Source organism: Columba livia, chromosome 18 (genome assembly GCF_036013475.1).
Source record: "Columba livia isolate bColLiv1 breed racing homer chromosome 18, bColLiv1.pat.W.v2, whole genome shotgun sequence".
Taxonomy (NCBI): domain Eukaryota; kingdom Metazoa; phylum Chordata; class Aves; order Columbiformes; family Columbidae; genus Columba; species Columba livia.
Genome location: NC_088619.1, coordinates 10,250,226 through 10,266,535, shown reverse-complemented (window position 1 = coordinate 10,266,535; position 16,310 = coordinate 10,250,226). Strand labels below are relative to the sequence as shown.

The following is a 16,310-nucleotide window of genomic DNA, read 5'->3' as shown; positions in this document are numbered from 1 at the left end:
GCCCGCTCTCCGCCGTCACGTGACGCGGGTCCGCAGCAGGTCGCCCCGCCCCTGCCCCGCGCGCCGGGTCACGTGCCGGCTGAGCCACGCCCCCCGCGGCCCCTTCCCCGCTGCCGGGCGGGATTTCGCGCCGCGGTGCGGAGAGGGGCGGGACGCGGGACGTTACGCGAGCGGGGCACGGGACGCGAGAGGGTCCAAACTTGGCGGGCTCGGCAGAGCTTCGCGGTTGCGCTGGGTCGACCCGAGGGGGTGGGCTCTCTGGTGGCGCGTGCCCTGCGCGCCCCCGCTGACCCCGCCCTCCGCGCTCGGCCGCTCCCGCCGCCGGTGCTGCCGCCCCGCCCCGCCGGGCTCGGTGCCCGGATGTGGGGCCCTTCCGGGGGCCCGGCCCGCCCGCCGCCTCGCCCCGCCGGGCGCCTCGCCGCCGCGGCTGCCCATGGAGGCCGAGGCCCAGGCGCGGCTCCTCTTGCAGGAGGCTCAGGAGAGCATCGAGGCGGCGCGGAGCTACCGGCGGGAGCTGGAGCAGCGGCTGCGGGGGCTGCACCAGGCGCGGGAGCAGGTGGGGACGCGGGACGGGGCTCCGCGCTTTGCCCAGACCTCCCTCCGGGGCGTCGTGGGGGCGGCTCGGTCGGGACGTCCGCTCTCGGTCGCCGCCGGGCCCCGGGGGTGGGCTGCTCGTGTGTGTGGGAGGAGAACGGGCTGCGGGCCGAGCTCCGAGCTGAGCTGAGCCCGGTGCGGGGCCGATCGGGAGGTGCCCGGGGCAGCACCGGTGTCCGCAGGGTCTGTGTGCTCTGCGCAGCCGGGTGCTCAGTTACCTGAGGAGAATGAGGGGGGACTCATTCCTGGGGATCAATATGTAAGGGGGGAGTGTCAGAGGATGGAGCCAGGCTCTTCTGGGTGACAGCCAATGGCAGGACAAGCGGCAATGGGTTCAAACTGGAACACAGGAGGTTCCATGTAAATTTGAGAAGAAACTTCTCAGTGCGGGTGGCAGAGCCTGGCCCAGGCTGCCCAGGGGGGTTGTGGAGTCTCCTTCTGTGCAGACATTCCAACCCGCCTGGACACCTTCCTGTGTAACCTCATCTGGGTGTTCCTGCTCCGTGGGGGGATTGCACTGGATGAGCTCTCCAGGGCCCTTCCAACCCCTGACACTGTGGTTCTGTGTTTATCTGCCGGGAGCGGTGCTGACTCTGCCCCTTGCACCGAGCAGCCCGGCAGGTCGCTCTCTGCCCTGGTCTCTCCTGAGCTCTCCTGTCCCCGCACACCACACTCCACGATCACGTACTCCATGGTCACGGATCAGCGCTGCCAGCATTGCAGGCTGGCTGGTTTTCCTGCAGCTCTGCAGGGGACTCTTTCCTTTGGGAGCAGAGACGCTCCCGCCGCGCTGCAGATGCGCATGAGGTGTGTGGTGTGGGCAGGGAGGCTGCGGGGCGCGGCCGGGACTGGCGTCTCTGCCGAGACATCCTCCGAGCACCTCAGTTCCTGCAGACCAGAAACGAGGTCTTGCTATCTTTGATTCAGCTCTGCAAGGGGCAAATAAGTGAATAAAGTCAAACTCAGAAAATGTTTCTGTGGTGACCTGATCGTGTCTCTGAGGCAGATTCCACTAGTGTAGAAACCGGCTGTAAATCTGCTGGGTTGGTGACCTGCCACGCAGTGAATGTGGGCGATCACTGCACACTAAGTTAGTCACCTTCAAAACCACAAGCTACTTAAGAAAATGAATTGTTATGACTCTCTTTAATCCAGAGCTGGTCATCTCCAAATTGTGCCTGAAAGCTCCAGGTGCGTTAAGAGGGAGCCAGTTTGACTTTCTGCAGTGCTGGAGTGTCAGTCAGCTCACCCCGCTGTCCCTTTCCTCTCCAGGGGATTTCTCTGCTGTGTGCATGTTTGTTTTCTCTCTTCCCATCTTCAGGACCACACACTGTTTTGTCCATAACACATCAGCAACACATGCCCAAGAATTCCCTGTGTCCAGAAGTGCTGAATGTCTCAGGCTGGGGTTTGGAGAGCGGAAGCTTTGTTATCTGGGGTCTGGTGGGCCGATGGGATAGGAAAAGCAATTGAGATCACTTATATCGCATCCTTTTCAACCAACAGCACACGATTTTCAACAAGCTCCTTGCAGCTCTGTGTTCAGAGACTTGTGTTTCCCTTTGTGCAGAGCTACTAGTGTCTGTAATTGTGAGACTTGTTGAATTTGTATCTGCATGCGACGGAAGTAATGGGCTCCGAGACGTGGCTGCTCTGCCTTCCTCCACCCCACCCCTTCACGAAGTTAAATACTTCCTTTTTTACTCAAGCGTTAAAATAACAAGAGAAGGGAAACTGAGCAGCTGCAGACGTTCATGAACATTACTTGAAGAGGAAATTTGTTTTACCTAACCAGAGAACTTCCTGTGATGCTTGTCTGTACTTCTGAAGATCTAGAAATTACGTGTAAGGCAGCGTGCGTGTTGCAGCGTTTCCTTGTGTGTGTGACTTAGAAAAGTTGTTCGTAGGGAGATGTTCACTTCTGAGTTTTGCATCTTAAGCTCAGGGGTGTTCGGATGTGTTTCTTCCTTAAAAGTCACATTCAGCAAGTTTGCAGATGTTTTAATGAGCACTTGTAGAACCTCCTGTGGTCGAGTTCTTCCAGAATCAATCCAGACTTGCTGTTCGCCCTGCCCAGTAACCTGGAGCACAGACAAACCAAAGGTGGCTATTTGAAAAAGAACTTAAAAGAAAGCAGCTTTACGAGGATTTTAAAAGTCCAGTGAAGTGATAGGGCCTGGAAAAGTGCTCCTAGATAGTCCAAAGCCTGATACTTCTTCTTTTTTCCAGTTAGGATTACCTGTATTTGATGGCAGAGTGGTTTTTGAACAGGATTGCAGCCATTTTTTGGGGGGTGGGAAGGAGACCTACAAGAGAAAGATTCCTTGATTGAAGTACACGTAAGCACATTTGTGTTTTGCTTCGTTAACATCTCTTCCCCTTGCCCAGGCCGGTTTCTTTGCCTCCTTCCCTGCTGTGCGTGTACCAACAATGACTGCAGTAGCTGTTAACTGCCAGTGGCCCTTTTTTTGAAGTTGACATCACACGCAGCTTTTTACCAGCAGATGCAGATGAGGCGGTTTAGAAAAATGGAAGATGTGCAGCCTTTGCCTTTACCCTGATTCCTTCTTTCCTGTTGCCTGAATTTAGATCAGAGAAAGTGCAACGTTGACCAGAGATGTACTTGAGCAACACTTCAGTGATTTAAAAGGGACCCTCAAGAAGCTGTTGGATGAGCGACTGATGTCGCTGCTGCAGGAGGTGGATGCTATAGAGCAAGAGAGCATCAAGCCCTTGGATGAATGTCAGAAGCTGATCGAGCACGGGGTCAGTACGGCCGACGATCTGCTCCGGGAAGGTAAGGCAGGACCTGCTGCTCAGCCTTGGCTCTGCCTCCCAGGTGTGCTCTAAAACCTGAAATGTTCCCCTTATGATCAGCGTATGTCGCTCATTTTGGACTTCTCTCAAACCGAATGTTAAAGTCGGGTAGATGTAGTGAAGAGCTGATCAATATTATCTCCTACAAATCCATATCTTAATATTTCACTCCAGTCCTAGGTTGTACATGTGTCACTGTAGCCTCTCTTCAAAGTAACTACTTTGGAAATACCTCACTGCAGAAATATCTGTACCCTCCACCCTAGAAAGAGGATTATGTCAGGCTGCTTTGAAATAAAATACATCTTGGGTACCATAAAAACAGGATGTCTGTTGGTTGAAGAAAGTTATTTGTGCCTTAATGGAACAGCAGCTGAATCAAACAGGTTCTCTTTCCTGTTAAGTGTGGTTATTTTCACTGGCAGCAGGCAACACAAGGAATGAAATGGCCACCGTATGGGAAAAATTCCTCCAAACAGTCTGAGGATGAAGCAGACAAAAATGGACACGTGGAATAATACCGTAAGGGCCAGTGTGTGCCCTACCGCTGCTAAATACCGAGCCAGAGAGGAGAAATGTCACTGCTGCCTGCGTTCCCCGCGCTGGAGAACCTACTGGGAGCGTGTCTGAGCCATGAGTGTGTTGGCAGTTTCCTCGCATTGTTCTCGTGTCTCAACTTTAACTTTCTTTCAGCATGAGCTCAGTTTTGTGAAGTAAAGTGCATCGAGCGGCCTCCCACGGGCGGGAGGTCGACCAGCTTCACCCGCTTGGCGCCCAGGGAGCCTGCTGGCTCTGCTCACCGCAGCGCTCACAATATTGAAGAATTCTTTAATGTTTCTTTTTCTAGCACCACAAGCTTTGGGACAGCTGATAGTCATCTTGTTTTTATTTGAAGTCTCAGGTTAGTGAATCACCGGGCGGTGACAGAGACTGCTTGTGTGTTAAGATGAGTTTCTATCAGATCTGAGAACCCGAGCAGCCGCGCATCTGATCCCACAGGTCACCGCAGCGCTGGAAACGTTGCTGAGTCGTGTCGTCAAAATGAGCAAACGCTGCATCTGAGTCAGAAAGGAGTTAAGCCTCCGTGGTTATTAAATCTCCTGCTGCCAATTATGACGTGTGCTTTTCTTTAGAGATTTGTAACGTTCGTAATCCTCCATTTGGGAAAGGACTGAGCTTGCTTATGCTGTAAATTACCGTAAAGTCATCAGATAGGAGAACAGAGCATATGTCTCTGTGAGCTGAAGTGTGGGACGCTACTTTATATGGAAGGCTTATGAAAAGATTTCTATTTATCTCCACGCTTTAATGCATGGATTATTTCCTTCATTATGACAATAGTTACCATTTAGATTGTAGCAAACAACAATGGTTGGATTTATTTTCTTTTTGCTTTTAAGGTCCTGCTTTTTTACTCTCCGCTCAGCGAAGGCGCTTTGCTTTTTTCTTCCTTTAAAGCAGGTGGAGGAAGAGATTGATAATCCTGATTTCTGGCATCTGACCCCAGTTCTGCTGCCGTCTGAGACCTGAGGTGGATTATTACATTTGTTATGGGTGTGACGACAGGAAGCTTTGAGAGCTTCAGAACTGCTCGATAGTCTTTATATTGTTAACTACAGTTGTGTTTTCTAGCTAAGAGTCTAGCAAAAGTGCTGAGAATGCTTCGTGTTTAATTGGTTGTTCGTGTCAGAACTGGTTCTTCTTTGAAGCAAAGAATTCCTTTTCTTGGATGTTTTCTCATTAGGAATATTTTCCCTGTTTGATTCCAGGAGAGAGTGCGGTCCACGGAGATGTGGGGCAACAGAATGAGAAGCTTTGCAGCTTTACAAACAAAGCTTTACATATTCAGCTGGACAGGTGAGATCCTGCGGCGCCGAGGTGATCTGAGGCAGCGGCGCATGTTCTTTTCCTCTACAAGGGATCTTTTATCCTTTGACACAAAAGCCTTCTGCTCCAGTGCCTTAAAAGACTCATTTGAGGCGTTACTGTCCCGTTTGTTTCATAGACTTTCACTGGGGCTGGCAGTCGCAGAATGGAGTCGTTTTCACCCTCCATATGTTCTGTAGAAATATAGGCTGTTTATTTGTGAACGGTGAAACCACTCCTTGGGGAACAGCCTGTGTTTCAGAGTATTTACTGAGAAACAGACAGTCTGCTTAGGGCTGAAACACAGCGTTTTCCAAGTCTTTTAAGTCTGAATTGCACATGCCAATTTCTGCAGCTGTTCTCTCTTTGCAAATCTGCACAGATTCAAGTGTATGGACAAAATATGAATTTGTAGGAGCTGGCCCCTTTCATTACAGCAAACTTTTCTTTCTCAGCTTACCAGAAGTGCCCTCCTTGGTTGACGTGCCTTGTCTATCTGCCCAGCTGGACGACTGCCTTCTTACTATATTGAAAAATCAAATATTCAGACACGGAACTGTGGCATCTCGCCCACCTGTACAACTAGAGGAATTTGTTGAGAAGCCTGGAGGCATTTTAGTCCGATGGTGTAAGGTAGGTAAAATATCCTGGGAGAAAATCATTCAGACTTCTGCTCTCTTGAAATCAACTGGAAAAGCTGCTCTCATTCTGGATTCTCTGCAGCCTTCCAAGGAGTGTGAAACTTTAGGAGAGATTTTTACGGTAATGGCTCATTTACAGGCAGGGTGATCTAGCGATGTCGTGGCTGGCACTGGGGTTTCTGTGTGTGACTCTGGTGTGTCAGGCTCTTGCTGCTGGGCTCTGCCCACTCCCTTCTCAGGCAGAAAGGGCCAACTCACTCCTGCACCTTCGCCTCACAATCTCCTTCCCCGTGGGAGGAAAAGCAGCTGAAATCGCTTCTGCCCCTGCTTCCCACACTGCGGACGGTGCCGGGTACCGGCCAGGCAGGTAACGCCTCCTTCACGGGCTCTTCCCACCAAACACATAAACAGCAGAGTGTAATCCGCCTGTCGTGCTGTTGTACAAACAAGATGAAGAAATCCTGGTGCGTGTGTTTCTGACAGAGCTGATCCGCACGTAGCCGTTTGTGCTGTGGAACAGAGTGGTTTGTTTGTGTGGCAACAACAGCGAGACGCTCAGTGAGACTGAACTTGATTGCTGGGGTGATGCTTCTGTTTCCTTTGAAGACACTTTCTCAGGCCCAGGATGAGGCTGAACCTGTTCTGTTGCGCTTTTACACCTAAACATGTTTGTGTTGTAATGGAGATGTAGGGGATGGAAAGAGAAAACGTTTTAGTATTTGCATTAGCTAGTCGAGTAGCCTTCCTGTTCAGTACCCAAAGCCTATTTTTAGGTAAATCACTGCTGTGCTCTGCTGTGGTTTAGTTGTTGTTGGACAGCTCTACGCCCCTTGGCAGCGTTAGAGAAACTTGTGTTGTTGTAGCGACAGCCCAGCGTTGGTCAGCCGTCCGGGCCTGTGAACGATGGGGACTCGGATTATAAAACCATCGGTGCTGTTGTCACGTGTGGTCTGTGCCGTAGGGAGTTCCCTGAATTCAGTCGTGCGTGGGGGACAGTGGAGCTCGTGGGGAGGGCAGGGGAAGAATGTGTTTTGACTTAGAGATACGAAAGAATTGGAAAACATTCCTTGGAACAGTCTGTGAAGGGTAATAGTGAATTTCCCTTGCTGTTAAAAACCGGCACCGAATTTCTTCTGCAAATTTGTCTTCAGATTTTGGCTGAAGGATCTTATATCTCCACTAGATTGAAAAGCCTTTGTTAGTTTCTTCTCATATAGATACTTGTAAGCTGTGATCAAATAATTCTTATACTTCTTTTTGGATTAATTGGTTCAGACACTGATTTTATTTTCTATAAGGTTTGTTTTCTGCTCTTCAATACCATTTGACTCTGAACCACCTTTGAAAGCCTGCAGTACTGTCCTAATCTCTGTCACTTCAGAGGTGAAATTAAAACAAAGAGGAGACCCTTTATTAACCTAATACATATTTTTCTAGGTGGACGATGACTTCGTACCACAAGATTACAGGCTGCAATATCGGAAGAGTTCTGCGAGTCACTTTGAGGATGTCTATGTCGGCTCGGAGACAGAGTTCATCGTGCTGCATATCGATCCCAACGTGGATTACCAGTTCAGGGTCTGCGCCCGCGGGGACGGGCGGCAGGAGTGGAGCCCGTGGAGCGTCCCGCAGACCGGCCGCACCACGCTGGTCCCGCACGGTACGGTTCACTCGCTGCTCGTCACCTCCAGCTCCTGAAGGTCGACAGCCGGGTGACTTACAGAGCTGCTTTTTGTGTGATGTTGGGGTGTCCTTAGCTGTGATGTGTGTGTGTAATGGGTGATGGACTGCCCTTTCAGCCTAGAATTTATTCTTTGCTGTGTAGTGTGAGTGATAGTTCGTGAGCCTTTCCAGCAGTTACATCCCTGCTTAGCCTTGGAAAGCATCAGTGAGCCAGAAGTGAGGCATTTTTTCCTTGTCCCTCACCCCTACCTACGCATTGTTTGCTGACCTAAGTCACATAACAAGCTTTTATCTTGGAGACGGAAACACCTAAATTTTCACTTGCAAATGTTTAAGGGCAGCGGGTCATGAAGGTTTTCCTTTGCCTACAATGTGACTTTGCAGAGATTGCAACAAAGAGCGAAATTCTGGTGAGCCCTGTGAGCTGGGAAGTATTTTTCGTAATTGCAAATGACCTGACAAAGAAACCTCTGGCAAAACCAGCCCCTGTTCCTCACAAAGCTTCAGCTTCCTGTGAGGTCAACTGAGTGGACATTGCGACCGGTTTGGTTTTGCCCAGGCAGCAGCTGGTCCAGGTGGGGTTCACGCTGTTTCGTTTCTGTTTTTCCTTTGAAGAATGGACAGCTGGTTTGGAGGGTTACAGCTTGAGCAGTCGAAGAAACATCGCGCTTCGGAATGATTCTCAGTCGTGCGGTGTGCTCTACTCCAAAGCTCCTACTTATTTCTGTGGGCAAACATTAACGTTCAGGTAAGTGCTTTCTGGGCAGCTGTTGTGTGGTGGAGTTTTACTTCAGCTCAGCCCCAGTCAAGGTGGCGTGTCTGTGAAGTCTGAACTTCCTTCTCTTCTCTGCTGCATCCTGGCTCCTTAGGAAAACACCTGATGTTTTTGTAGGACCTGCAGTTATGTAAAACAGAGACGGATGAACTCCTGAGGGATGGTGCAATACAGCCCATGCTGAGCAAATCTGTGGGATGTGGAAGTTCCTGGAGTTGTGTAGCAGCTGTTCCTGGCAGGGCAGAGGCTGGTGGAGCTCACCACTGATTCTGTTTGACCTCACCGGGTTCTTTCCTTCTCAGACTATCCAAGTGCTTTCATGACCTTGGACTTGAAAAGGATGACAGGACAGGAAAGGATGACAGTCTGGCACTGATATCATTAACATCTCAGACAATTAGTGCTGATCAGACTGCTGCTTGGAACTGCCATTAGAAACTCTTGAGTGGAGCAAGTATCTTGTGCAATTCAAGCTTTTCATTTGACACAATGCAATAAAAAACCTCCTGTCCTTGAGATGACGCTGTTTAATGGGGTATGAGGAATGTCCTTGTGGATACATCAGTTGTAATTACAGACCTCAGAGACTCTGGAGCTTTATTCCATCTTTCCCTGGTTAAATAAAACTATTTGCTGTACAGCAGGCAATCCCCAAAGGCAATTTAAGGGGGCTGTTGTTGATATCTTTGTAACTTATTCCATGGTGTTTCATTTCTCCCTTCCTGATAACGAATTACCTGAACTTTAGATGATTGTAGCATGAGGATGTATTCAGTTGCCCTGTCTGAGATGGGATAAAAAGATCTAAGCTTTCATTTGAAATTTGTTGCTAGATTTAACATCTCTTGGCTCAGAAATGCCTGTGAAATTAGAGGCAGAACTTTGAGGTTTCCCTTGGTTCTCTTTCAGACCGATGCCTTTTATCTTCTTTTATTGGTAACACATGAAAATCTTTTGCTTTACATTTTGGTAACGTGGACTTCTCTCCAAGAAGAGATTTTTTCAGGATGGCAGGACACCAACAAACACATTTCAACAAGAACTATCATGGCACTGATCTTAAGACCGAGGACATCCTCAAAAACTGGTCGTGTTCCTCTTCCAAGGTCCCAAGAGTAGCTGCTTGTTTGAAAGCGTGTGAGATTTCCCTGGGCAGGGAGATGCAGTACTTGGCGCTCGGCTTTCTCCATCTGTTGAAACAGAAGCGTATTCAGAAGGGGATAAGCGGCTTGCAGAGCAAAACAAATAAGCAAGGTTGGTGTTACAGATGTCCGTGGAGCAGCTTGTTGTTCTTCTTGTGCGTTCAGGACAAGCACAGCTCCGCAGGGACAGGTGAAGCTGTGTGAACGCAACACTTTGTACCCACCTCAGTCATCCCCTGCGGGAGGCGTTGGACCAGCTGTAGGAAAACATCATTGCTGCAAGTCGGGATGTTTCTTTGCAGCCCTCAGGGACCCGTCCTTAGGAAAGGGAAGGTTTCTCTGCAGCGACGGGCTCTGCAGCTGCTCTACAGCGTTTTCTTGCGGTGGGGACCCCGGTCACCCTGGCCAGGCCGGGGATTTGGGGTCACGCTGCAGACACCATGTGGAGATCAAGCTGACCATGTCCGGAACCCACCACGACTCCGCTGGCAGCTGATGCGAGGGAAGCGCTTGTGATCGCTCACAGATTTACTTTTCTGCTCTGAGACAGTCGGCAGCTGGTGGTGGTTGAGCTGGTTCGGTGTACGCGGCAGTGACAGGCGAAGGTTTGCTCTGCAGCATTGGAAGTGCTGGGGAGGGACTCGAACAGCGTCCTGCTGAGCATTGTTCCTACCATGTAGTCTGTGTGCTTTTAAAAATTTGAATTGCAGGGATCACAGAGGCCGGAGAAATAACTTTATTAATGTGATAGGAAAATTCAGTGTAGCAAAGCGAAGCTTAGGTGATAGTGCAGTGATGCTCTGAACTGTTTTGGGCTCTTTGTCTTGGGCTGGTTGTTAACTGCTGAAAAATCCAGACCTGGTGGGGAGAGGAGCGGTGATCTCCAGCAGATCTGGTCGTGTTCCGGTGCACGCGGCAGGAGGAACGCACCCCTCGGCCGCTGCCTTGTCTTCCTGCAGCTCCTGGCGCAGGTGACATTATCGCTGTGCTGCAAAAAGGGGCCTGCGCGGAAATGAGCAAGTGTGGATACAGGTTGACATGATAGAATTGCTACTTTTTAATGGGTTTATAATTATGCATTTTTTTTGTCCTTCTTGTAACTGTACAAACACTTTTTTCCAAGGCAGAACTCAGGAAAGGCTCCCTTAGGTAGGGATGGAATGAATTAAGGTTCCCTCATGCATGAAGTTTACAGATAAATACCTGTTTACAAACCTTCACCAGTAACTCAGGCAGAGTTTAAAATCTAGAGTACCAAAATGAACGTGAAATCTCATGTGAAGTTGTTTTGGGAAGCACCGTGGATCGCTCCCAAGTGAAAAGCTTCTTGGATATTTATTTGTTTTAGTTTTGCTTTGCAGTGCGAGGCTCTTGCTGTCTAAATGACATTCCCGAGGGACTGAGAAACCTAACGGAGTGCAAAAGGAAAACATGGTTCCAATTTTAGCTTCCCTGTTCGTCTTGAAAGAGTTAACCCCTTGTGTGCCACTCCATCGCCGCTTCATTTCCAGCTCTTAAAAGCTTCTGCTGGAGTTTTTTCTGTTTGGCAACAACCACCTATCAGTGCTGTTCTTTCCCTGAAGCCGTAATGAAAATAACCAGTTTAACTTTCTAGAAAAGGCAGTCTGTGTTTCCCACGTCACTCGGGCTCTCTCTGAAGTGCGATTTAGCACCTTTGGGAGTTGGCAGCGCCAGAGAAAGGACCCAAACACAGCAGAGCCCTCCGGGGTGCGGGCTGTGCAGCCTCGCTCGGGGGCCGGGGCACAAGGGAACTGCAAACCAGGTCATTTGCACAACCTGTTTGCATTTTCTTTGGCAATTCTTTCCCAGGACCAAAATCCCGAATGCAGCAAGGGAGAAACCAAACTTTAAATGCCCTTCGAGGCGTTACTGCTTTTAATATCCATTTGCACCAAGCTGGTTTGTTAAAAAATAAACCAAAATATACAAAAATCCCACATGTTCCTCAAACCAAACAACCCACCACCACCAAAAAACATCAGGCTTCTGTCCCTTTACAGCAGAATACAGCAGGGCTCAAAACCCCCCGTTTTAATCCCGCATATGAAATGCTTGCTGAAAATACAGCTGTCTCGCCATAATACGTGATGTTGGCAATAGATGAAAAGACTCTTTAAGTTGTGACGGGGGAATTCTATTAAATAGCAATGAAAGTTTGCAGGAAGCAGATGGATGTTTTGTGCGGATGGGTAGTTGGAGCGTCGCTCGGTGGAGCTGGTGACGTGGGGTCTCATCTCCCAGCGGCTCGGGGGGCTTGGGAAGCCGTGGAGCGCGGTCAGAGGGTGGTGCCGCCTGCCTTTCACCCCATGTTTTGATTTAAAGCTTCAGGCTTTGACTTCACTTTTTGCTTGGTAGAATTGAAACGGTGGGACAGCCGGACAGACGAGACAGCCTGGGAGTGTGTGTGGAGCAGCAGAACGGCTACGATTCGCTGCAGCGGGATAAAGCCGTGTGCATCAGCACAAACGGTGAGTCGGAGTCACGCGATTGAAGAATGCGAGCCTTTTGGTTTGTTTTTTCTTTCCCCAAACCCACAGCCTCCGGTTCTCTCTACCTTTGGGTCACACCTGAGCAACTTCATCCACCTTCTATGGACACGCTGGTTGTGTAGTTAAAATCTTTGGTGCGATCACAGGTCTCCTTTTCCTGCCTGCAGTTATTGCAGCCTGGTGGATGTGGCAGAAAGGAACGTGGCAGGGTGGCTTTCCAGTTCTGTTTGCCCGCAAAAAAATAGGGAGCCATAGTATTGCATGTTAGTATGTATGGAAAGTGAGACATAACGGTTGATATCTCGAATGTTTCAGGGGCTGTATTTGTAAATGGAAAAGAGATGACAAACCAGCTGCCGGCCGTTACTTCTGGATCGACTGTGACGTTTGACATGGAAGTTGTGCCCCTGGGGCCTTCCAGCAACGAGGGGGGGACCTCCAAGCTTAGAGTCACCATCAGCTCCAACAACAGAGAGGTCGTCTTCGACTGGGTACTTGATCAGTGCTGCGTCTCTTTGTATTTTGGATGTTCCTTTTCATACCCAGGCTGGAAAGTTTTGGTGTTTTAGCAGCGAGTGAAGGGATTGTTGTTCTTCCTGTAAAGTGTAATGTTAAAACCTGTATTTCCAGCTATTTGATATCAGCCGTCTGTTAACAGAAACCTGTCTTTATACTACTTGAACTCCACTATATTGTACTTCCTACTGGATTCATTTCAAAAAATAATGGTGAAACATTGAATTTGTTACTCTGGAAAAAGTTAGAAACAGGCATTTGCGTGGGCCAATTAATTTAAACAGTCCATAAGCCCTTTTCCTTTTTTCCTCCAGACTTGATTTTTGTCAGTATTTCATTGTACTCTAGTCTCAGGGTACGCGTGTTGTGTAGAATTAACGTTGCTTAATGCTGCTGTTCTGTGAAATAAGCCTGTGAGTGTTTTAGGCGGTGGAGGGGTGGTAATGGACCAAAGTCATATTTATACCACTCGTGAAAGAACAAAGTATTGAGCACGGTGACGTCCTGCTCCGCTTCCCGGCGCTCGCGCTGCCCTCCCAGGGTGACCGGATCGTGGGTTCCGCATGCAGTGGCCCTGGTCGTTCCTCCCAAGTGGGGACGTCTGAGCCGTAACGTCTGTTTGAACACGTAGCCGCTCGGTTACTGTCTCATTTACCCAAGTGCCTTATTTCCAGGTGTTTCTTGAACTGTTTTCTGTGTTGTCACTTGGAATCTATTTTCTAGAGTAGCTGCGTGGCGATGCCGACATCAAGGTAATGCAGACGCTTGCCGCAGACTAGAGCAACGCCCAGAGCAGGACAGTTCTCATCTGCTCCGATTGTCTGCTCTAATTGCAATTTACGGTGCAGCCGATGTCAGGGGAGGTCTCAGCGATTTAGTACGTGGGCACGATACGCAGATGGCAGCCGGGATTCCTCAGAGAACCTTCTTTGCGTTGCCAGCGCAGGGGAGATGACGGTTTAGGTCTCCATGGATGAGGAGGGGATAAGAAACGATGCTGAATTAATTCACTTTGAATTCGGAAGTTACATAAAGTTCCCAATATTTCCCCTAAGGAGTAACTGAGATTTGGAATGAGCTTATCAAAGAGAGCCTGTTCCTGGTCAAGAGATTGCAATACTACTGGATTTAAAGAATACTTTAAAGTAATGCTCACTGAGGGCCTTAAAAGGGACCTTCTTACCTCAATTAAAATGAAATATATTTTAGCATGTTAGAATAGCAATATTTTTATAAAATCTAGACAATCATTCTGCCCTTTTTCCTTCAGTGTCAACATGCTACATTAGCCCTCTATGCTGGCATAAAAAGCTTCATTTACGTTGGATTAATATCCCCCGTACTCACATTTTCAGTACAAAAAGATTAACCATCCTGCATTTTTTTCCCCAAGGAGCTGTAGTAGAGGGGAGAACGGTGGTTGATCTGTATTCCATTTACAAGGAAAAAAGTGAGTAGATTGACATGGATGCAAAGAACTTGTGTGTGACAGAGGTTGGAATTTACAGTAAGACACGAGGTGAGGAAGAGCGGACACCTGTGGGGAGGATTATCCAGTGTTAGCAACAAAACCCCTGCAGTATTCTCAGTTTGTCAAGCTGCAGTATGTCGCTGTTGGGGAGTGAGAGAATACGAGCTTATCCTGTGTGTTCTGCGTTCCTTTGAATTATTACGTGAAGAGTATTTTCAGTGCTTTTTAAATACGTGTTTTTCCTGTCGGCAAGAGGCGTCTCAGCCCCGTCCAGCGCTGGGACCAGCAGCCGACTCAGACTGGTAGTGCTGGCTTTACTCACGCACTCCAGGTGTCAGGTACTAGTTGTAACTCAGTACTTCTGCCAGATGGAAACTCAAATTGTGAGTATCCGCACTCCCGAGGTACCAACAATCAGGTACCTGTTCATCCGTCTGTTGGTTCTACAGGATATTTACTTGCGTAGTAGAAAATAAAGCTTAAGCCGTGAATTCAGGTACTTGCAGTGATGCCTCGACATTGTTCAGAGAATACAAAGGGTTTGTTCTGGCTTCAGCCTTTAGCTTATTGAACAAGGGCGGTTTCCCAATGGTGGGGTGGGTTTCTGGTGGTGTTTTGTTGCAGTTGCTTATTTTTCTTAAGCTCAGCCTAAGCCCAGCTGTCCCTATTACAGATTCGGTACTGTCAGCCGCCTCTTAAACCTGGGAGGGGGGAAGAATCTCAGGGCAAGAGACCGGAGTAATAAAGGAACAAAGTATGCAAAGAATCACAAGAGGCTTGAATTCAAAGGGTTGAAATTCAGTTCTTCCACAGCAGAGAGAACTTCACACTTCAGATTTTCACCTCTGGCTGTTGGAGCCTCACGACAGAGAACGTGTCCTCAAAGTGTTTTCTGAAGCTGGTGGATTCATTTACCTCAACTCAGACTTATGTGTCAAGTGAAATTTGAATTTTTTTAAAATAAAGTTTTATCCCTCAACAGTGTATGGTCCAGTAAATCATTTATTGGGGCATAAAGGTGAGCATCACTGCATTCTTCTAAAAAGAACATCAAGAATGTTTCCTATACCCTTAGAGTTGTCTTTAAGAGCTTCTCCCCCCCCCTTTTTAAAATTATTTTTACCTTCTGTCCCTCAGAATTCCCACATTTCTTTTTTCCAGTTTCTCACTCACTTTCATTTGCAGCTTAACTTCAGATCTTAACCCACATCTCTTGCAGAAATGAGTTTTCCTTCTTTTGTTCAAAAGTAGTTCAAGCATCAGCAAAGTACCTTCCTCAGTATTCCATCACAGCCAATTCAGCTCTGTTTTACTGTTCCCATCTCTTTACAGTTGCATTAAATGGTGCAACTCCTGAATCAGTTTTTGGCCTCCATGACCAAGCAAGCAGCAGCTAATCCCCTTCTAATAAAGTCCATGGTGAACAGTTTTACTTTATTCCCCCGGTTGTTTTACCCACAGCCTGGCCCAGGCCCTTGGTCTCTTCTAAAGAAAACCATGACACCGGTAGCCAAGGCTGCTGGCACAGGAGCTTTCATGAACACACCACTCGCACCAAGAACCTTCTTCATGAGGAGATACCGAGTTTTTCTCCTGGGGAGCACATCTCGGTCCCGAATTGATGAGCTCCAACAGCAGATCGCAGACTGACAGAAGGCAGACAGACTATCGAAGTACAACCGGGACGTGGTCCGGCAGGAACAGCCTCATTCCAGCGCTGGGCAGTGACGGCACCAAACTGCTCTGTGAATTAAGAAATACTCAACTTTGAACGATATTGTCAAAATTCTCCTCGCAAAGGCAAAATCAAGTGGCTGGTTAGGTCTGAGGGGAGTTGTTTAGTTTTGGCGATTACTGATATAATCAGAACAGTTCAAATTATTTGCAACTACATCATTCCAGGCAGTGACTCTCCACCCCATGCCCCAAAAACCCAAGGACCGCATTGAAGACACAAAGCAACATCTGCTGAAGGTTAACAATTTAAATTCTTCTAACCGTTTTGAATATAGCATTTAATGCACTGAATTAAATATTCAAGTCATGTGTTCGGTTCCAACTCAGAGTTCACAGACCCACCGTGTTAAGATCGTCACCAAATACAAACATCATGAAAATCTGCCATGAGCACGTTCCAGGCTGGATGCGCAGAACCTTGCCCGTTTTACAAAGCACCGTGGTCACCTGCAGCCTGAACTCGCGTTTACAGAATCCAGCTGCTATATCCTGTGTTTTAACATCTGTACTAACGTGGAAAAAGGTTTTCAGTGCCTGCTGTTCACCAGTCACCTGCAA

The 16,310-nt window shown here is 48.4% G+C and overlaps 1 protein-coding gene across 1 annotated transcript; it reads left to right on the top strand.

Moving 5' to 3' along the window:
- Nucleotides 1-233: 233 nt before the first annotated feature.
- On the top strand, nt 234-14,996 carry CRLF3 (cytokine receptor like factor 3). Its single transcript, XM_065034931.1, has 8 exons — nt 234-556; nt 3,184-3,391; nt 5,181-5,268; nt 5,733-5,910; nt 7,356-7,578; nt 8,217-8,349; nt 11,895-12,007; nt 12,344-14,996. Exons 1-8 carry the CDS (start codon nt 434-436, stop codon nt 12,595-12,597), a joined length of 1,320 nt encoding a protein of 439 aa, XP_064891003.1. The 5' UTR covers nt 234-433; the 3' UTR covers nt 12,598-14,996.
- Nucleotides 14,997-16,310: the final 1,314 nt, after the last annotated feature.